General features: G+C 49.4%; 3 protein-coding genes across 3 annotated transcripts; 2 read left to right on the forward strand and 1 right to left on the reverse strand.

Annotated features, from left to right (window-relative positions):
- Positions 1–1,918: 1,918 nt before the first annotated feature.
- orc1 (origin recognition complex, subunit 1) lies at positions 1,919–9,465 on the reverse strand. Its single transcript, XM_086165358.1, has 17 exons — positions 9,251–9,465; positions 8,834–8,961; positions 7,693–7,865; positions 6,686–7,088; positions 6,350–6,593; positions 5,262–5,321; positions 4,764–4,871; positions 4,298–4,532; positions 4,115–4,221; positions 3,920–4,021; positions 3,654–3,825; positions 3,412–3,519; positions 3,189–3,338; positions 2,974–3,093; positions 2,735–2,889; positions 2,581–2,668; positions 1,919–2,476 (listed from the first exon to the last, which is right to left on the reverse strand). Exons 1-17 carry the CDS (start codon positions 9,346–9,348, stop codon positions 2,282–2,284), a joined length of 2,646 nt encoding a protein of 881 aa, XP_086021484.1. The 5' UTR covers positions 9,349–9,465; the 3' UTR covers positions 1,919–2,281.
- A 955-nt stretch (positions 9,466–10,420) lies between these two features.
- On the forward strand, positions 10,421–13,619 carry prpf38a (pre-mRNA processing factor 38A). Its single transcript, XM_086143995.1, has 10 exons — positions 10,421–10,653; positions 11,746–11,905; positions 11,974–12,095; positions 12,232–12,317; positions 12,396–12,506; positions 12,769–12,875; positions 12,962–12,988; positions 13,090–13,181; positions 13,271–13,319; positions 13,400–13,619. The coding sequence occupies exons 1-10, from the start codon at positions 10,524–10,526 to the stop codon at positions 13,443–13,445; spliced, it is 930 nt and encodes a 309-aa protein (XP_086000121.1). The 5' UTR covers positions 10,421–10,523; the 3' UTR covers positions 13,446–13,619.
- Positions 13,620–14,990: 1,371 nt separating this feature from the next.
- trmt1l (tRNA methyltransferase 1-like) lies at positions 14,991–20,804 on the forward strand. Its single transcript, XM_086143982.1, has 16 exons — positions 14,991–15,092; positions 15,787–15,879; positions 16,092–16,154; positions 16,269–16,382; positions 16,500–16,564; positions 16,752–16,908; positions 16,991–17,111; positions 17,202–17,281; positions 17,356–17,626; positions 17,955–18,167; positions 18,242–18,432; positions 18,510–18,576; positions 18,929–19,092; positions 19,183–19,248; positions 19,478–19,604; positions 20,148–20,804. The coding sequence occupies exons 1-16, from the start codon at positions 15,032–15,034 to the stop codon at positions 20,326–20,328; spliced, it is 2,034 nt and encodes a 677-aa protein (XP_086000108.1). The 5' UTR covers positions 14,991–15,031; the 3' UTR covers positions 20,329–20,804.
- The last annotated feature ends 199 nt before the right edge of the window (positions 20,805–21,003 follow it).

Consider the following 21,003-nt stretch of genomic DNA (forward strand, 5'->3'; position numbering starts at 1 on the left):
ACAAGGAAGATGGAGTGGACGAAGTGGTGGAAGTGTTTTGGGAATATCTGGGAGTTCAGGGGGAGCTTCCTGATGGCTGGGCAACTGCAGCTAATGTCTTTAGGGAGACAGGAAGGAGAGGACTTGGTGTGTCATCCAGAAGGAAAGAAGATAAGGAGACCTGGTGGTGGAATGAAGAAGTATCTACAGACAGAGGTTCACTAAGAAGTGGGACACTGTGGGGCTGAAGACAGGAAAACCAGGAGATGGTGAGGGTAGAGGTGGCAAAGGCCAAACAAAAGGGCATACATGTTTGCAAAGCTGGGACACCAGGACATACAGCAAGGCAGGGCGATAAAGGACATTATGATTATGTGAGTTAAGTGGCTTCCTTAAGATTAGTCTCCAGCGCTTTCTGACATGTTACACATGCGGGAATGATTAAAAGCACTTGGAAGTGTCCTTGCTAACTGCGACAGTATGCTAGCACACAGCTAGCCACATTCACCAAAGCCGAAAGGCTTAGCGACTTGCAAAACTTAATGTAACTATTAAATTGTAGTATTAGCTGCTGTGAGACCCACTTTGTTAGCATGCTAAAGTAAGGAAAGTCTGAATAACAGAAGCTACAGAGCTACACTTTGTTAACATGCTAAAGTGTGGGCTAACTCCAATAACCAGATAACATTAGTGAACCGGATCTGGGCATACCTTTGAACAGGCTTCAGGTGCTTCCATAGATGTCGCTAAGTGACTCGTTCACTCACTTTCACAAGCTTCGGCTCCAGACTGCTTCCCAAATCCACTCATGGTGCTTTAGCAGAAAGCCAGAGAAAGTTTCCAACTTTTATATTAAACATTTTGAGACGGTGAACTTCATGTAGGAGTAAATGACAGAACAGGGCCGGTTCATTTGGTCCACCTGCGGAGGGGAGGGGCCTCCCAGAGTCACCAGGCGTTTACGCAAGACCACCCTGAAGTGAAATACAACCATTCAATGTTTGGAACAGGTAAAAAAAATGGTCATAATTTAACCTGTATAGTCTTTTAAGACACAAAAAACAGTTAAAATCTTGAGATGGGAAGTAATGATGAGCAATTTCCTGGAAATTAAGCGATGCCATGGAGGAAAAAAATAAATGACACAGGATAGGAAGAAGTTACCTAGATAAGACTGAGCTGCTATTTCTCCCGGGGAAAGGTTGTCCAGAGACCTGGCCATCAGCATCAAGGCAAACCCCGACTGCGAGAAACCTGGGTGAGGTCCTACACAACCATCCTTCTCCATGAACGTTGCAGCAGATTCCTCCTCGACAACATCAGGAAGATCTGCAGATTCCTCACAGAGGATACGACGCAGATTTGGACTTGTTTGGACTACTGCAAGTCCATCCTTGCCGGTGACCTAGCAGTGGCCTGGTGTCCAACCGTCCCAAATTCTCCCGTCCCTATACGTCCCCTCCGATCCGCCACCCCGTCACTCGGAGCCCCCGGCTGCCGATCCAACCGCTCTCGGATCTTCTCGGCTCCTCAGTGGTGGAACCAACTCCTGAAAAAAGGTCAGAACAGCGGCGTCGCTGCCCGTCTTTCGCCGTGAGCTGAAAACATACCTCTTCACCGAGCACCACCCTACTAATCGCACTTAACCGCCAACAAATAAAAATAAAAAGATGAAATGAATGTATGTATATGGTTTTGAGACGGCTATTTGGCATTACAAGCATTACACCACAAATGGAAATGTTACATAACCGTGTACCAGATCAAAAAAAAAATTCAAACCTCAGCTGGACACCGATAATTAATTGAAATAGTGGTGAATTGTGTGTGTGTGTGCGTTTGTGTACGTCTTTGTCCAAAAAAAAAAAAAAAACCCAGCTTATTGTTCTGTATATTTCCTGTGTATCTTGTATTTACAAGTGTATTTGCAGTGCTTATGTCCTCTATTGTAAGTCGCTTTGGATAAAAGCTTCTGCCAAATGTAACATAATGTAAAGAAGTTTGCAAAAAGGGGCAAAATTTGGATTCCAGTGATCACTTCCTGCCCCCTCCGGGTGACTGGCTCAGCGCTAAAGAGGTTCGAAACAGGCGTTAACGAAAAAAAAAAAAAGACGGATTTTATTGCAGATTTAAACATTAAAACCAGTAAAAGCTTGTTTTAAAAAAAAAAAAAAAAAAAAACTGGGGACGAAACAGACTCTCCCGTTACGAAACATTAAAAAAACCTCCACAATGAGGTAACACACACACACACACACACACACACACACACACACACGCCCCTTGGAGGTCCCTGGCGTCCTCAGTCAGCCTTGAGGGCGTAGAGGACGTCGTCCTGGCTGACATTGAGGCGGACGCGCTGCAGGACGTCCCGGTGGGTCGACTCCAGCAGCAGCAGCCGGCAGGCGCCCAGACGCCGGCACGCCGCCATCACCTCGGACACGGAGGCCGGCTGGACGCCCTCGACCCGACACAGGGCCTGGTGCTGCACCAACACCTGCAGGGACACACACACGTTCAGACTAGATCCACTTCGGCCAATCAGCAGCTGAGTTTTCACTTCCTGGGAAACGTCATAAAATGACATCATCGGACGCGCACCTGTTGGAACGTGGCCTCCTCCAGACCCAGACGCCGGAACTCGGAGATGACGGCGCGGAGGAAGATCTGCTCTTGTAGCGACGCACACCTGGAATACACAGCAATGTGAGATCAACACACACACACACACACACAGGGGTGGGCATCGTCTCACCTGATGGCGGTGATGTAGGAGGAGGAGAACATCTCGTCCAGCGCCTCCATCACGTGACTCATCCCCACCAGGCCGCCCGCTGACAGCTCGCAGATCTCCGTCGCCCTGCGGCAAATGTCCAGACAGCGGCGAGCGTCGCCTGACAGCGCCGCCACCTGTGAGAGGACGACGACAAAAAAAAAAAATTGAGGTCCACTAAGCTCCTCCGGATCGCTGCCGCCCCGGCGAGAAGCTCCAACCTTGCGGGCGACGAGTTGCAGGGCGTCGTTTTCGAACGCCTTCAGCTTGTCGAGACGCGACGCGACGATCTGCTGCAGCTGCTTGAAGCCGTACGGCTGGAAGGACATCCTGGTCAGACCCTGTCCGGGCGACAGCGGCGCTCAGAAGGTCGATTTTCGGATTGAACGCCGGGAAAAGTGCGTGATGCTTATCGCCACGGCGACCGGCCGCTCACCAGCCTGCTGGCCACCCGGTTGATCATGATCCTCTCGGGCAGGTCCATGGTGTTGGCGATGGTGAGGACCACCAGGCGAGCGTGGCGGCGGGTGGGCCAGTCGAACAGGTTGTACATGACGTTCTGCTTCCGGGTCCACAGGAGATCCAGCTGGACGAGACGGGAGCAGAAGAACAATGAAGTTGATGTCGCAGTGTGTGTGTGTGTGTGTGTGTGTGCGCACCTCGTCCACCAGCAGCACGGTGGTCTCCTTCCGCGGCGCCGGGTTGCTGAACTTCTTCTCCAGCAGGGTGGCGGCGTGGTCGGCCGTGGCTTTCTGACCCGTCAGTTTCTGCGCGGAAGCAGAGGGCTTAGCGGAAGGGGGCGGAGCCAAGGCACACCTGACCCGATGACATCATCTGGCTCGCCACTCATGGATAAATTGATTACAGAACACGATTAAAATTCTTCGGGGTGCGAATCCACCTGCAGTATCTGGATGTAGGCCTGGTGAGGGTCCGTCATCTTCATGCCGTTGATCTCCACGAAGTTGAACGGCGGGATCTCGTCTTCGTCGGCGGCGCGCTGCAGGCAGCGGATCACCTCGTGCACGGTGGCCGTCTTGCCCGTCCCGGGGACGCCGGAGATGTACATGCACCTGGGAAAGAAGGGAGAAGGTCGGGTCACGCCTCGAGCCTCCCGCCACCCCCTTGCTAACGTGCTAACGTGCTAACACCAGGCGGGTGTCTCACCCTCCGGTGCCGTCGGCGATCCTGCTCTCCACGAAGTCGTAGACGTCCTGGAACTCCTGCTCCCTGCAGGGCAGCGACTCCGGCACCGAGGACACGTGCAGCCTGGAGGAGGTCCACAAACATCTGAGGAGTCACGTCTTTCCGTCGACCGGATCGCGAGAACATCTCAGGAGCGGATATCCGCCATGAAGTCACCTGGTCCTGGCCTCCTCCAGGACGTTGGCGGGCCGCCTGGCGGGCAGCGCCCTGCTGGGGATGCAGGGGGTGGCGTGGCGTGGCGTCCTGGGCGTTGCCGGGGCGACCTGAGGGGCGGGAGAAGGTCAGAGGCGTCGGCGACGGAGGAACGTCGGAGGAACGCTTCTCCGGACGTTTCCCCACCTTCCTGCGGGGGGTTTTGATCGGCGTCCCGGCGGACGAGCGGGTGATCCGTTTGGCTCGCGGCGTCCGTCGGCTCTTCTTGGTGACGACCTCTTCGTCGCTGAGCGCCGCCGCCTCCTCCTCTTCCTCCTCCTCTTCCTCGCTGCTGCTGCTCTGAAGCACCTTGGAAGGGACGAACTCGTCCTCACTGTTGCTGTCGGACATCGGAATGTCGCGCCGGTTCTCCAGGAGGCTCCTGACAGGACACACGGGTCAACCATCGAGGTTCATCCAAGCTCCACGTTTCGTGTCGCGTGAGTTTTAAGGGCGACGGGCGCCGACGTCAAATCCGCTTTCATTGAAACCCGTGTTCGGACAAGCTGCCGACGGGCTACGTCGACGACCTCCGCTGCTCATCCAATCGCAGCGAGCGGATGTTTTAAACATTTGGGTGTTCCAGGATCGGCGGGACGGCGGTCGCACTCACAGCTGCCTCCTGATGCGAGACGACACCAACTGAGCCGACTTCCTCTTGGAGCTTCGGGGCGTAACAGCGACGGGGAGCACCGGGGAGGTCTCGCCGTCCACTTCAGCCCTTGACACACACACACACACACACACACACATTTCATTTCATAACAGCTACACTACAATTTTTCCTTTTATCATACTATTGTGCACTCCTTACCTCACTTGTTACTAAGATACTTTATAGTTTTATCACTTGTTTACAAAGACACTTTATAGTTTCACTGAGACACTTTATAGTTTATTTTTATTTCTAATTCTGCCTTTTTCTTTTTATTATTTATTACTGTTATATTTTCTGTAACTATGGCACGACAATTTCCTTCGGGATTAATTAAGTTGTTCTTATCTTACACACACACACACACACACACACGGAAAACAGTGTTTACTTTGTGAGGCTGTGTGTAGTCAACTCATTGTGTTATTTGACAGTTTCCCTCAGGTTTTTACTTACAGGACTGCCAGAACGGGCTCCTTGGAGCTCCACGCCTCTTTGTTCCCGGGATTGACGGCACTGTGTGGAGACCAGAGGAGGAGGGTTACCATGGAAACGCTCATCAATCGGTCCATAAAACTTATCCGGCGATTGAAAAAACAAAAAAGGTGCAAATTTGACCCTACGACCCCTATACAGCAGATGAGAGGAAGCACCGCGGTGACCTCTGACCCCGAAAGTAAGGGGGAACCCACTCACTGCTGCCCCCTGGTGGCGGAACCCCTCCTGGGGGTGCTGCGTCTCGTCCTCGGGGTTTGGACCTCCGTAGGGTTCGGAACCTGCTGAGGACTGAGATTTGGGGTGGAGGCCTCAGCTTCGACCACAAGTACGAACCACATCCTCACTGGATCGAACGACTTTAAGAGACGTTTCGTTCTCTGTCGATAAATACTATGAAATGCAGGAATCGTACATATAAAGTTCTTTCACGGGTTTTCCGATGCATTTTTCACGGCCAAATAATCCGCCTGGATACAAAAGCCATGATGAAGTTATTTTATTGTTTTATTATTCTATACAAGGGGGCACAAGTTTCCCAGCAGTAAAGAAAACATCAGGAGCCACAGAACTGTTTCGAGATTTAAAATGAATTAACACAGAATAAGGTTTTTTTTTTTGCCCTTATGCTATGAATAAACAAAATGCGTTGGTTTTTTTTTTTTTTTTTTTTATAAAATCAACGAACATCCGCAGAGATAACAAAAACACTCCTTCATGCGACAAAAAATTTTGCGCTCCGAAAAAAAGACGTCGGGTTGAAGGTCACTTTTCAGCAAAACACTCTTGTTTATTTAGTCTTTCTTGTATTTATGAACAAAGAAAAGCTGAAATTTAAATTGTCCACCGGCAGCAAACCAAAAATGCATTCCTCTCTCTGTGTCAACTTTTTACTAGTTCAGAAAAATAATTTAAAAATTTACTGACAAGCTGTTACAAGACAACCACAATCTTCAAATATTAAATTACAATTTGAACAAACTGAAATTAAGACACGTTTTAATTAGCGCTGATGCTGATCGGCCGGCAGCAGCGAGGCGTGGACTGACCTGTTTGGGGGCGGCACGCTGCCTCTCTCCGGGCTGGACACTCGTCGGAGGACGACGGCGGGCTTCAGGACCGGCGCGTGGCTCCGGGGCCCGGGGCTCCGGGGCCCGGGGCCCTTCCTGACGGGGCTGAGGCTGCAGCTGAGCGGGGAGGACGGCAGCCTTCGGATCGCCGTCGCGTTCACCTCCAGGTCCTCGTCCAGCAGCCGCCGCAGGTCGTCATCATCCTCGCGCTTCCCGTCCGGGCCTGAGAAGCAGGGCGGAAAACGCGAGAATGAAAATCGAAGATCGGGAAAGGACCCGGGGAAGGCTTGAGCGGGTGTTGTCGTGGCGACCCACTAGCGAGCTCCAGTTTTTTGCGGACCCCCGTCTGTCCGGCGGTGGCGTTCCTCCTCCTCCTGGCGCTCAGGCATTTTGAGGCCGACATCTTGGTGGCCGAGTGCAGCGACTCGGCCTCGGCCGCGATCTTCCCGGCGCTCCGGATGCACCTCAGGCCCTCGGACGCGGCCCAACGCAGGACCGCCGGGTCCGGCGTGGGCAGAGCGTGGCGGGAGGGGCCGCGGGTTGCTGGGGCGGCGGCCGGCGGCGAGCTGGGGGGCGACGGAGGGAGGGAAGGCGTCGGGAGAGGGTGAGCGGAGGACTCCAGCGCTTTGAAGGTCTTCCTGTCCCAGGACAGCTTGACGTAAAAAATATCCGGGGCTGTCGGGTCGGGGAACGGGTCGGCTGGAGACAGCTGCTTCACCTGGGGGCGGACGAGAAAGCCGGAGGTCACCGACAGGAAATGAAGGTAACCGAGGAAACGGGACGGGGGAGGCGACGATATGAAATGGCGATTCGGTGTACATGTATTTCAAACCTATTAGCGGTACCTTTTGCTCGCTCTAAGCGATCTCAGGCAAAACTGTTCTCAGTTCTACTACCTCAGTGGTGGAACAAACTCCCGGAAGCAACAAGACGAGCATCATCTCTCTCAACATTCAAGAAACAGGTAAAAACGTTTCTCTTTCAGGACTTTTTACTGCGCTGATGCCCCAGATCAGGTTGGCAGCAAGCTAGGCTATGCAGTGTGTGTGTGTACGTTTGTGTGTCTCTGTCCATTAAAAAACAAACAAAAAAAAAAAAAAAAACCCTCACTAACCCAAGCTTAATGTTCTGTATATTTCCTGTGCATCATGTATTTGCAAGTGTATTTGCAGTCCCTATGTCCTCTATTGTAAGTCGCTTTGGATAAAAGCGTCTGCCAAATGCAATGTAATGTAATGTAATGTAACATGTATGTATCTGATTATTTGTGTCTCCGCTCCCCCTCGTCCGCCTTCCCTCCGGTCGAAAACGGCTCAAATAACCTGGACGGGTCGGAGGATGGACTCGGCGTCCACCTCCTCGTCGCAGCCGCCGCCCTTGTAGAGGAAGACCTCCATGGGGTGGGGGTCCCGGCCCAGGAGGTTCAGTTTGGCCGGCGGGACCTCGGACACGCGGGTGAACCACTGCACCAGGGCTTTCTTCTGCGTCCTGCTCTCTGGAACACACACACAGGTCACGTGACGCTGCAGGCTTCAACGGACAAACACACACTGATCTTATGCAGCCTGCGCATTCGTGTGGAGTTTGAATTCCTCCCCCCCCATCTGCTATTATCAATGATTGCAAAAAATGCAAGATGAGAGAGATGAGAACAACTTTATTAATCCCGAAGGAAATTGTTGTGCCAGAGTTTCAAGTAAAAAAAAACATAACAGTAATAGATAATAGTAGAAAGGAGGAAGAATAAGAAATATAATGAAATATGAATTGTAGCAGTAACTACAAAGATTGAAGATTCCCTGCGGCTGAGAGGAGAGGAATTAAAAAGTCTGATAGCCTCAGGTAGGAAAGACCTCCTGTGGCGTTCAGTGGAGCTCCTTGGTGATGCAACAAAAGATGCAACTTTGCTTAAAGAAAAAAAAAAAAAAAATCTGCACGAACATTTACAAGAAACGACGTGAAATTTCAATGTTTATAGATGTTAGTTGAAGGAACTCAGCACTTGTGATGCAAAACTTGATTCTTATCGCTGAATCGTATTTATATGAATAACTCACAAAACCAAATCGGGTCTTGAGTCACTTGAGTCAAGGAGTCAGTCTCTCTGAGCGGCGCGGCTACTCTGAGCCCCTGAATAGTTGATTTAAGTTAATGAATAAAAATTAACAGGTTCATTTTGCAAGGTGAGGACTGCTCTTAGCTCTTACAGAATGATTCATTCGCTGAGTTCACAAGTAACTCAATTCAATTTGTGGGAGGGAAGAACTAAGAGCAGTTGCTCTTACCAGAGGGCTTACCATTAATTCAAACTTCATATATTTACACAAATGCAGATTGCATTTTAAGTTAGCATGCTTGCAGTGGCCAAGGCGAGTTACTAAGTGTCTGAGGAGAGGTGAGGAAGCTTTTCTCGAGGTTTATTTTGACCGATTCGTGCACAACTCAACACCCATAGAAACTCACCGTCTTCGAACAGCTTGAGCACTTGGGCCACGTAGGGATAGTTTTCGTGCTCCGACTTGATGAGGATGTTTTGCCCCGTGCTGATGACGGTGCTGCAGAGGGGGTCATCGGTGCTGATCTCCAGGGAGCTGACAGACAGCCGACAAAACCAGAAAACACAACGCTCTAATTTAACAATCAAGACTCTTAGCACACACGTCCATTAGGGTGTTTGCAAAGTGTTAGCTCGGAAGCTAAAGCTAACATGTTCGCAAGAAGGTGAGAACGAAAACAACGTTAAAAACAAAAGATGTGACAAAAGAGTCGTGTTTGAATGTCGTTAAATGGACTCGGATTGCAAGATATGCAACAGTTAGCTGGTGTTTGAGCTCGGTTCAAATATGTTTGTTGAAAATAAAGTCAGGAACATCTTCTCACCTGTACTCCAGGGTTTTCAGCTTGCGGTTGTAGTTCAGAGGCTCCCCTCGCCATCGGTGGACCCGCCGCACTCTCAGCCTCGTAAAGTACGCCGACATCTCGATTCGAATCGGCTGGCGCGTTAGCTTACTTTAGCTTAAACCGTATTTAAATTTAATACTTAATTCAGCGACAACAAAACACAGCTTTCGGTCAAAACTCGGCGCCGCTCCGGCTCCTCGTCAAACAGTTCCCGCGAAAAATACCCAACTTCCGCCAGGTGCTACATATCGACCAATCAGGAGTCCGTTCTCTCTTTTTTTTTTCTCCTGCTTCCTGTTGTAGCGGGTTTTTTTTTTGGAACAAACAAATCAGACAATGACGTGTCGTATCAATTTATTTTTAATATTTAAATCTGTATTTTTTGTTTGAAAATCCCTTTCTTGAGTCCAAATTATTTTCCCATGTGAACGCGTTACATCGTTTCCAACTTCGAGGGACTCACGATTACTAAGACCATTACAATAATTACAATTAGCTGTTGTGACTTTCATTTTCTTAACCCTTATTGTCTTTTCATTTCTCATCAAAACAAATAAAAAATGTGAACACAACTGTTTACGTTTACATTTCAATTTGAACTCGTTCTTTCAACTTGCACATCCAATTAATACTGTTTATAGTTCTCTACACTGTTTAGTGTCTCTGACACTAAACAGTTTTTATTTGAATGCTGAAATAGTCGTCCGGAAAAAAGGATGTCGCCACAATGTGAATCACAAAAAAGTGCATGTTTGTGACTGTAGCTAAGCATGTGATAATGACTTTGTTTTTGTTATACATGTGAGAAAATATAGAAACTAAATAGTTTTCTAAAACTTCAAATCTTCAAATCTTTGCACTTAAGACCTTAAAACACTTTATATCCTTGACTTTGACACTTTATAGTTCTATTTGTATTTCTTATTCTCCCCCCTTTTTTTAACTGTTTATACAATTTCCTACTATTATTTATTATTGTTATGTTTTACTTGAAACTCTGGCACAACAATTATCTTCGGGATAAATAAATTTATTCTTATTCTTATTCTTATTCTTATTCTTATTCTTAGAAATCATGCCTTTGGTCACTATCAGCGTTCTAAATCCCCCGACAGCGCCCCCTGCTGGTCAACTTTATAAAGCACCTCTTCGCGGCTGGAGGTTGAACCGGAAGTGTTACTACAACATCCGGTGGACCGCGGGCGCCGGGGTTACTGTTCGTCCGTGTTTACGAGCAAAGTGATCCGGCCCGATGGCGAACAGAACCGTGAAAGATGCGAACAGTATTCACGGGACGAACCCGCAGTATCTGGTGGAGAAAATCATCCGGACGCGAATCTACGAGTCCAAATACTGGAAGGAGGAGTGTTTCGGTCTCACAGGTTCGTAGCATGCTAGCCACGGAGCCACCCTGGGGGCGAGCGGGGCTAATGCTGATAAACTAACTCACGGCAAAATTTACTTTTGCTTTTCCATTAATATATCTTTCACATATTGGGACATTTATATATATTCTTTGAAACAAAATGTCAATGATTAAGTAGCTGCGTGTGCTTGAAGTGTGTTTATTGTACCTTTTCATTGTAGACTAGACTATTAACAGTCACATTGATTGCTTGTTTTGCTGATGAAAAAAAAAATGCTTGAACTATGTTTTGATTTTGATAATGATAAAAATCGTTAAATTGTCAAAAAAAAAAGATCGAAGATTGTAGTTTAAACTTAAAAAGTGTTTTCCAATGGGGTCACCACAGCCAATCACCTGCCTCCGTCTAACCACCAGCCAATCACCTGCCTCCGTTTAACCACCAGCCAATCACCTTCCTCCATCTAACCCTCTCCTCTGCATCCTCTCCTCTCACACCAACAAGCTTCCTGTTCTCATTCCCTTCATCCATCCAAATTCCATGAGACCTCCTGCCCGGCAGCTCCAACCTCAGCATCCTTCTACCCAGATCTCCTCCTCTGTCCACATCCAAACCATCTCAGTGTGGCTTTATCTCCAGAACATCTACCACGTGCCATCCTTCTGATGGACTCATTCCCGAGCGTCTCCATCCTCCTCACTCCCGAAGAGGAACGTCCACATCTCCTCAGCGTCTCCAAACCGGACACCACAGCTCATCTCACCTCAGTCTTGAATGCTTTCTTCACTTCTTCTCACTTCCCTCTTTACTTAAACTCCTCCACCTTCATCTCCACTCCCTGTCGCCTCACGGCTCCACCTCTCAGTCACCCGCATGTATTCTTTCTCGCCTACTTTCATTCTTCTCCACTGCAAGACTTACCTCCACCTCTCTCGCTTTTTCCTCCACCCGCTCCTCACTCTGAGCACAGATCACAACATCATCTGCAAACATCACGGCCCATGGAGGTTCCTGCTGGAATAAAATAACTACATTTCTCACAGGATCGTGCTGAAACCCACCTGAAAGTAAAGTAAGATGGAATTAGAGCACTTTGTCTGTCCTCAGCTGAGCTGGTGGTGGACAAGGCCATGGAGCTGCGCTTTGTGGGCGGCGTTTACGGCGGAAACATCAAGCCCACGCCGTTCCTCTGCCTGACGCTGAAGATGCTGCAGATCCAGCCGGAGAAGGACATCATCGTGGAGTTCATCAAGAACGAGGACTTCAAGTGAGTCCCGGCGCAGAAGGGGACGATTTTTTTGCCAGCCCGGAGCTTCACCCTGGGTTTGTCCCCAGGTACGTCCGCCTCCTGGGAGCGATGTACATGAGGCTGACGGGCACGGCCGTGGACTGCTACAAATACCTGGAGCCGCTTTACAACGACTACAGAAAGATCAAGACCCAGAACAGGAACGGAGGTGACGGCGGTTTCCTGTTGAGGAGAACTTTGATTTGTGTGTTGTTGTTTTTTTTTTTTTTGTAATCCATGTAATTTCATTTTTTTTTTCTTTTTTTTTTTTTTTATGAACCGCCTGGACGCTCACCTTGCGCCAGAGTTCGAGTTGATGCACGTTGACGAGTTCATCGACGACCTCCTTCACGCCGAGAGGATGTGCGACATCATCCTTCCCCGACTCCAGGTCTGACGCCCTGCGGCTCCGCCACGGTAGATTCGTCCTCCCGCAGCTAGAATTCACCGGGGCGCGTGTGCGTTGCAGAAGAGGCAGGTCCTAGAGGAGGCCGAGATGTTGGACCCTCGGATCAGCGCCCTGGAGGAAGACCTGGACGAGGTGGAGAGCAGCGAGGAGGAAGACGAGGAGGAGGAGAAGGTCCGTACGGGTCCCGTCTTGGTTCTGTTTCTGTGGATGATTGACAGCTGGCGTTTAAATCTAGGTGGACGCCATCTAAGTCAGTCCCCTTCGGTAAATCGAAGGACGCCAAAGTCACCTTTTCTCCCATCTACCCTTTTGTCTGAGACGTGACGGGGTTATAGCTGATGAAGATGATTATGTCGCCCCCTGTTGGCCCCTGATCCAACGACGGATGGTAAAATAAAGGATTAATGTTTTTTTTTTGTAATTCCACCCGCAGCCGGAGAGACTTCAGACCCCCGAACCCCACAGACGTGGTTACCGCGACAACGACAGACCCCGCCGTTCGCCGTCCCCTCGCTACAGACGTAGCCGCTCGCCGAGACGGTCGGTGTTACAAGCCAACGGGTCAGTTTGTCACTTTTACACCGTGAACGCGTCGACCAACCGGATCTTTTCCTCTCCTTTTGCAGGAGGAGCCGTTCGCCCAAGAGGAGGAGGTCGGCCATCTTCACTTCTCAACCAGCCATTGATAACCAAACCTTTTTTCCTTTTTAATTTTTTAAACGCCATTTTGACTGGTTGACCTGTGCGTCCGCAGCCCGTCGCCGAGGCGAGAGCGCCATCGCAGCAAGAGCCCCCGTCGGCACCGCAGCCGCTCCAGGGAAAGACGCCACCGCTCCAAGTCTCCAGGTAAGTCGCAGCCCAACCTTCTCCGCACGACGCGAGTTTCTCCATCGCAACCGTGATGGCGAGTCTTGACGGGGGACGTTTCCTCCCAGGTCACCACCGGAGCCACCGACATCGGAGCCACTCCAAGACCCCCGAGAGGTACTGCCATCTCCTGCCGCCGCCATCTGAGGCACCGTCGGTGTGTGGATCTAATCCCACTGTTTCCCTCCTCAACACAGGAGCTCCAAAAAAAGCCACAAGAAGAGCCGAAGAGGCAACGAGTGATTTTAACCTTTTTTTTTTTAACCTTTTTTTTTTAAATTTTGATGCCGGATTCCGGGTACCTTCGAGCCGTCACCAGATCCCCCGGGGACAACAATTCCTCTTTTTTTATTTTGGTGTTAAACGTTCCAGGTGTCTCTGTGAAGTGAAATAAAAGATGGAGTCTGTGCATTTTTACAGATGTTAATTGATTTTTTTTTTTTTTTTTAAACTTTACTAAAATATTTAAAACAACTGCTTTCACTCCTATAAGATAAACTTTATTGATCCTCATTTGCAGTCACAGCAGCAGAAATAAAGAAATAAAATAAATATGAATATAAATAATATAAACTATATTTAAATACAATTTTAAGAAACCCAAGTCCAGTTGCAAAGACAAGAAGATTTTGACCAGAAAACCTCATCGTAGCTTCGCGTGAACAGGCAACGTAAAGAAGATAAATAACGATTAAGAGGACAAATACGATAAAGGTAAATAAGACGAAAAATAAGATGAAGATAAAAGGATAAATAAGAGGAAGATTAAAAAGATAAAGTATTAAGTAGATAAAAAGATAAAACCAAACCAAAGACAAATAAGATGAAGATAAATGATGATTAAGACAATAAATTACATGAAGATAAATGATTAAAAGGATAAATCACCATTGAGGGATAAAGATGAAGATAAATAACGATATAAAGATAAATAAGATGAAGAAAAATGACGGTAAATAAGATGAAGATAGTAGTCCCTAAAATGATAAATATTGTGAAGATAAATAACAAGTAAGAAGATAAATAAACTGGAGATAAGTAACGAAAAAGATCAATGAGATGAAGTTAAATAATGATTAAGACGATAAATATGAAGATGAAAAACGATAAAGATGATAAATTAGATGAAGATAAATAATGATTAAGGCGATAATTAACATGAAGATAAGTAACAAGATGATAAATAACGATTAAAAAGATAAATTAGATGAAGATAAATAATGATTAAGGCGATAAATAACATGAAGATAAGTAACAAGATGATAAATAACGATTAAAAAGATAGATAAGATGAAGATAAATAACGATTATAAGGACAAATATGATGAAGATAAACAACAAATGAGACAATAAATAAGATGAAAATAACTAATGAAAAAAGATAAATAAGATGAAGATAAATAATGATTAAGACGATAAATATGAAGATGAATAACGATTGAGACGATAAATAAGATGAAGATAAATAACAAATAAGGCGATAAATAACATGAAGATAAGTAACGATTGAGACGTTGAAAAAAAAAAGATTAAATGATAAAAAAGATGAAGATAAATAACGATTAAAAATATGACGATAAGGCTTCTAAACAGTTTACAAAAAACAAAAAGTGTTAGTTCCTGGCGGACGTCGAATAAACTAATTTCCTCGACGTCAGAAGTTCCGATTCGACAGCGACCGGACCACGTGACCCGATCCGGTGGGTCACGTGACGCCGAACCGAAAGCGGTTTCGATTCCGATCCCGGCGGCGCGCGCGCTCCCCCTAAGCCCCGCCCCCACCCCCGTGCGTCAACCCGCGCACGCGCCGCCGGGATCGCTCGGCAGCAATGGCGGAGCTCGGCCAGGGGGACGCGGCCCCGCTTTCTCGGCAGGACGTCGATATCAAACGTGAGTTCCCGGTCCCGGGAGGCCGAACCGGGCGGGACCGCGGCCCCCGCAGTCGGTGCGGGAGTCCCGCGTCGCGTCCCGGGATCCGTGGCGCCGCCGAATCCACGCGGGAATCGAGTTTTATCCGCCGAAACGGAGCAGGGCCTCACCGCGGAGCTCCGCCAGGGGACCTAAACAGAAAACGATAACAATAGCTACGAGGCGGCTAGGGCTAACGTTAGCGCCGCACTCCGGGCCTCTCTGACGCGGAAAACCTTCGCTCGCCGCGGTTCTTTCGAAGTGTTTCAGTCCAGTCCGGGATCTGATCCGGACTTCGGCTGTTCGGGCGAGACGGTCTCACCGTGGAGCTGCACTGCAGGACCAGCCGCTCCGGGATGTTTACCTTCCGCCCGCTCGAGTAAAAGAACCGTCCAAAAAGTCGGTTCCGGATGTTGACAGACTACATCCAGCCCGTCATTATCACCCTCTTAAAAACACACGTTGTTATACTTTGCTGTAAAGGTACCGTATGTGTGTTCTGCTTACGGTCCGCTGCACTCCAGGCCACTAGGGGGCAGCACCGTGTAACAACTGAACAACTGAAAAGAGAAACATCAACGATCGCGTTGCTTTTTATCGATCCATGCTGCAACAGATCCATACGATTACACTGAATGGATCCTCCCCGTCTAAACTCCCATGTGTTGAATCCTAGCGGAACCCGGCCCAGCAGATGGAGGGGACCAAGGCGCCGAGCGGGACGAGGCGACGGCCGACGCCGACGCCAGGCCCTCCACGACCACCTCAGGTAGACCACTTATTTCTAACGCCACGACAATTATTCGGTAAGATGGAGCTTGGAGGTGGAAGATTCACGAGTGAGAGTGTGAATGGTTGGATGATTGACAGCTGACCTGCACAAGTTAAGCCCCGCCCCTCAGCTGCGATTGGCTCCCCTGAAGATGGAGAAGGCATAAAAGTCCACCTGTCGTTCACGCTTTATCTCCCGGGTCTCCACAGACAGACACGTCTCCATCCAGGCCAACCTGGAGGGTCTGGAGGCGCTGGTGGACCTCAATGGTGGTGAGTGAGTATGTGAGTGTGTGTGTGTGTGTGTGTGTGTGTGTGTGTGTGTGTGTGTGTGTGTGTGTGTGGAGGTCACCGTGGACCGACATTTCTGTCTTTCCTCGCCGTCAGCGGGACGCAAGTCCTGCCCCCTGTGTCCCGAGGAGAAGTTCAAGGCCTGCTACAGCCACAAGCTCCGCCGCCACCTGCAGAACCTGCACTGGAAGGTCTTCGTGGAGTTCGAAGGTGGGAACTGAGAAGAGACGCCCAGGAAGTGGCTTCTCTTTGCTCCGTCTGGACGTTCTTTTGTTGTTGTTCTTATTGTTGTTCCTATAAGTTGTTCTTATTCTTTTCCCTCCTCAGGCCAGAAGATGTGCATCTGCCACCTGCCCTGCAGGAACCTGAGGCCCGGCCCGAGCGGAGACCCGGTGAGGAGGCCGGAAACAGGAAGTCGACGGGTTTAGCTTTGGAAAATGGGAAAAAACCCCGGTCCCGGAGGGGTCAGGGACGTCTGTGATTGACAGCCGGGCTGTCAGGTTTAAGCCCCGCCCCTTCCCCTCGCCGTGTCGTGACTGATTCTGTTTCCTGTCTCCCTGGATTTCCGGCGCCCCACAGGCGTCGGGGAGGCACGTGGCTCACTACCACTGCGTGGTCTGCTCCGTCACCATCGCACGCAAAACCGACATGATCAGCCACCTGAAGCGCCACGTCAACAAGGGCGAGACGGAGGCCAGCTACTGCGCCGGCGCCGAGGCGTCCTTCCAGGAGCCGGGTAATGAATCCGAGCGGGATCTTGAGGGTCGGGTCGAGGTCTTCGGGATTCTGATCCCGTTCTGGTCCCGTCCCGTCGGCAGCTCCGTCCGGACAAACCCTGGAGATCATGAAGGAGCTCGGGACCAACGTGCAGCTGCTGCCTAACTACTCCACGCCGCAAAAGAGCGACACCTACTTCAGCCGCAAGATGAAGACCAACAGGTGGGCGGAGCCACGGCAGGGCGCGACGCAGACCAGACCCATGCTGCTTTTCTGACTTCCACCGTGTGTGTGTGTGTGTGTATTTTACAGGCAGCTGGTGTTCTGCTCGCTGGCCGTTCTCGCCCAGGAAAGGAACCCTCTGGAGTGTCTGGACGCTTTTGGAGCTACAGGTGCAGCGACAAACACACACACACACACACACTGGACACAACAACAACCAATCAGCTGTGTGTGTGTGTGTCAGGCATTATGGGCCTCCAGTGGGCGAAGCACCTCCGGCACGCCGTCAATGTCACCATCACCGACATCAACGACACGTGCGTCAAGATGATCAAGGAGAACTGCCGGCTCAACCACATCCGGGTGGAGGGGGGGCCGTGGGGCCCCCGGGGGCCCGACGGGGCCGAGGGGGAGGCGGAGACAGAGGCGGGAGCGGAGGGGGCGCCGGTCGCCACCGTGGAGGTCGCCAAGATGGACGCCAACGTCATCATGCACCTGCGGGCCTTTGACTACATGTGAGGATTCCTTTCCGTATGGAGTCTCCGTGTTCCTCACACACTCCAAACACGGGAATGAGAGGGTGAATTGTCTGACATGTGAGAGGGTGAATGCATGAATGTCCATCTGAATTGTATGTAAATGTGACATGAAGTGAATGAATTGTTTCTAAATGAGGTGGGACTGAGAGGATGAATGTTTCAATATGTGTTTCTAGTCCAGGTGAAACCCCGCCTTGGAAATGGACGAACAGATGACCGGCTGGTGGCAAAAGCTTGCGCACATCAGTAAAAATGGCGTGGAGTTGACATGAACCCTGTGTGTGTGTGTCATCCGCTCTTTCAGCCACCTGGACCCGTTCGGCACGGCGGTGAACTACCTGGACGCCGCCTTCAGGAACGTCCGGAACCTGGGCATCATCTCGGTGACGTCCACCGACACCGGCTCGCTTTACGCCAAATCGCCCAACGTCACGCTGCGTCACTACGGCTGCCACATCGTCCGCACCGAGTACTACAAGGAGCTGGCGGCGCGCATGGTGGTCGCCACCGTGGCCAGGTGGGGGAGGTTGAGCGGCGGCGGGGACGCGGGAAACGCCTGGCTGATCGTCTTCTCCGCTTCTTCGTCTCCAGAGCGGCGGCGCGTTGCAACAAGGGGATCGAGGTGCTGCTGGCGGTGGCGCTGGAGCACTTCGTCCTGGTGGCGGTGCGAGTGCTGAGGGGCCCCATGCAGGCCGACGAGTCGGCCAAGAGGCTGCGCAGGATGGTCCACTGCCAGTGGTGCGAGGAGCGGGTCTTCCTCAAGCTCGGCAACATGGTGGACGGTGAGGCCGGCGCCGCGAGGAGGCATTTCCGTAGATGCCCAGCCGGACGTCTCACTCCCACTTCCTGTTTCCTCCAGACACGCTGCCCTGCGCCTGCCACGGCAGCCTGCCGGGGAAGACGGCGGTGCACCTCGGACCCTTGTGGTAAATCTTAAGATAAGATAAGATAAACGTCACTGCAGTGTAACAGTTATAGTATACATAAATACAAATAGACAGTTAGAAGACAATTAAACGATAGCAAAAGATTTTTTTTTTCTCCAAAAACGTCCCCGGAAACTATTTTTAAAGAGCGGGATCGCGAGTTTAGTGGGACAACAGGAAGAGAACATTGAGGATCTGATTTTATGCTATTTGGCTTAAGGCCGTCTCCCTTTTAAAATATTTGAAATCAAGGGCGGCGTTGGTGAAAAGCGCTTAGCCTCACAGCGAGGACGCCTCGGGTTGGATTCCGACAGATTCGGTTGTGTGTGTGTGTGTGTGTGTGTGCGTGCAGGTCCGGCCCGCTGTTCAACACCGGCTTCCTGAGGAGGATGCTGTCGGCGGCGGTGCAGCACAACATGGACGAGGTCCAGCCGCTCATCAAAACCCTGATGTGCGAGTCAGAGTGCACCACCCTGAAGGCGCTGGTCCACGGCCCGTCAGTGCTCACCAACCAGGGTGAGGCTCCGCCCACTAACACTTCAAAACGGATAGAATCTGACCGAGAAACAGAGCGGTGATTTTCTGAAATGACGTTCTCCCTCCCAGTCGAGTGCGGCGTCGTCATCAAGACCCTCCAGAGCGAGGAGGAGGCGGGCCTTGCCGACCAGACCGGTGAGTTGCCAGCGCCATCGGTGGCCTTTTTCCCCGTTTCTGTAAAAAAGACAAAAAAAAAAGACGAATTCATGCAAAATCCGTCTGAGAGACACATGCAGTTCCAGGTTTGTCCACTAGGGGGAGGTGCAGTACAGCTCTATGCTTTAGCTGCAAGTTTCTAAGTTTGCTTTTAAACCAAAGGGGCTTCCTTTGTTTGTTTGTTTGTTTGTTTGTTTTCCGGCTGCAGGGAAGAGGAAGTCTGGCGACGACCCGGGGAACCTGGTAAAGAAGCTGAAGTCGGACGTCTCCCTGGAACACCCGCCCTTCTATTACAGCATCCACCGCCACAGCATCCGAGGCATGAACATGCCCAAGTGAGTGACCTTTGACCTCCCGGGGCCCTCTGCCCCAGCAGGGGGAAGCACTGAGGCCCGAAGGAAGAAAAAAAAAGATAAAATTGGAGAAATTCTTTTGTCACAGTAACGCGACAATGACAATATCAATAAATATGAGTATAGATATGAATAAAAGAGACAATTAAAAGAAAGCAAGAGACAGCCACAAAAAAGTAAAACCGTGACATGAACAAAAAGGATAAAAATAGAAAACAAAATGAAAAAAACGTGAGAAAAGACGACCAAAACGACAACAAGGATCAGAACGGAAAAATAAAAAGGATGCGAACGGAGTGACACCAACAGGATAAAAATACGAGCGATATTTGGCAAATAAATCACAATTGAAGGCATTCATTTAATGCGGTAAAAACAGGACTAAAAGGTTATTGTTGAGTTTATGAGAAATAAATTTTACATATATTATATACTTTGTTAAAAAATGTGCCTCCATGATGATTTCATAGGAGACATTAAAAAAAAAAAAACAGCTCCAAATACTATTTTTGAAAATGTTTACAGGTTGAACAAGTTCTTGCAGTACCTGACGGAGGCGGGCTTCAGGGTGAGCCGCACGCACTTTGACCCCACGGGGGTTCGGACTGATGCCACGCTGCAGCAGTTCAAGTCCGTCCTCACCAAGTACAGCGTTCCCACGTACACCAACGCCGCCGCCGCCGCCGCCACGCAGGCCTGCAGCTAGCGACCGCCCGGCCCTCCACACACTTCTTGATGCCACAGCTCGTGTTAATTTATCTTTCCCATGATTTTTTTCTCCTTCTTTTCTTTTTTTTTTGGGTTTGTGAGCAACGGAGCGTCAAGAGGAATGGTCGTAAATTGTCTCATAAATGTTTGAAATTTTTTGAAAAACCTTTTCTTTCCCTGTTTGGTTCTGACATTTTGCTGGGATTTTCTGTCTGGTTTAATAATTTTTTTTTTTTTTTTTAAAGTGGTCTATTGGGTCTTTCCTCTGCTCGTGTTAATTTATCTTTATCATGATCTTTTTTTTGTTTTTTAATCTTTTTTGGTTTGTGAGCAGCGGGGCATCAGAGCTATGGTTGGAAATAGTCTCACAAGTGTTTGACCTAAAAAAAAAAATTTCTTTCCCTCTGTGGTCCTGACACTGCATCAGGTTTTGTCTGTCTGCTTTAATAAAATAAACTTTTTTTTTTTTTTTAACCGATTCCTTGGGTCTGTCCTCAGCACCAGGCTATAAATTAAAATAAAAATATCTGGTATTTTTACGAGTGTGCTCTCAGAAGCCACAGACCATGGTAGGCCTCCAGAATCATCCTGTGGCTTCCTGTCAGCAAATGACACTTCTAAAAAAAAAAAACCCACATTATTTCCTTCTGAGAGCTGATCCTTCCGTCAAAAA

Source organism: Fistularia commersonii, chromosome 1 (genome assembly GCF_037954325.1).
Source record: "Fistularia commersonii isolate RoL2024-O1a breed Wild chromosome 1, RoL_Fcom_v1.0, whole genome shotgun sequence".
NCBI lineage: Eukaryota > Metazoa > Chordata > Actinopteri > Syngnathiformes > Fistulariidae > Fistularia > Fistularia commersonii.

Excerpts from the sequence above, each read along its gene's own strand:
- trmt1l (XM_086143982.1), top strand. The coding sequence starts at position 15,032 with ATGGCGGAGCTCGGCCAGGGGGACGCGGCCCCGCTTTCTCGGCAGGAC. Across the intron at positions 18,577-18,928 it reads GTGCACCTCGGACCCTTGTG|GTCCGGCCCGCTGTTCAACA; the intron begins GTAAATCTTAAG and ends GTGTGCGTGCAG. Across the intron at positions 19,249-19,477 it reads GGGCCTTGCCGACCAGACCG|GGAAGAGGAAGTCTGGCGAC; the intron begins GTGAGTTGCCAG and ends TTCCGGCTGCAG.
- orc1 (XM_086165358.1), bottom strand. The coding sequence starts at position 9,348 with ATGTCGGCGTACTTTACGAGGCTGAGAGTGCGGCGGGTCCACCGATGG. Across the intron at positions 4,222-4,297 it reads TCAAAACCCCCCGCAGGAAG|GTCGCCCCGGCAACGCCCAG; the intron begins GTGGGGAAACGT and ends CCCGCCCCTCAG. Across the intron at positions 3,826-3,919 it reads ATCGCCGACGGCACCGGAGG|GTGCATGTACATCTCCGGCG; the intron begins GTGAGACACCCG and ends CTTCTTTCCCAG.
- prpf38a (XM_086143995.1), top strand. The coding sequence starts at position 10,524 with ATGGCGAACAGAACCGTGAAAGATGCGAACAGTATTCACGGGACGAAC. Across the intron at positions 11,906-11,973 it reads ATCAAGAACGAGGACTTCAA|GTACGTCCGCCTCCTGGGAG; the intron begins GTGAGTCCCGGC and ends GTTTGTCCCCAG. Across the intron at positions 12,507-12,768 it reads AAGACGAGGAGGAGGAGAAG|CCGGAGAGACTTCAGACCCC; the intron begins GTCCGTACGGGT and ends TTCCACCCGCAG.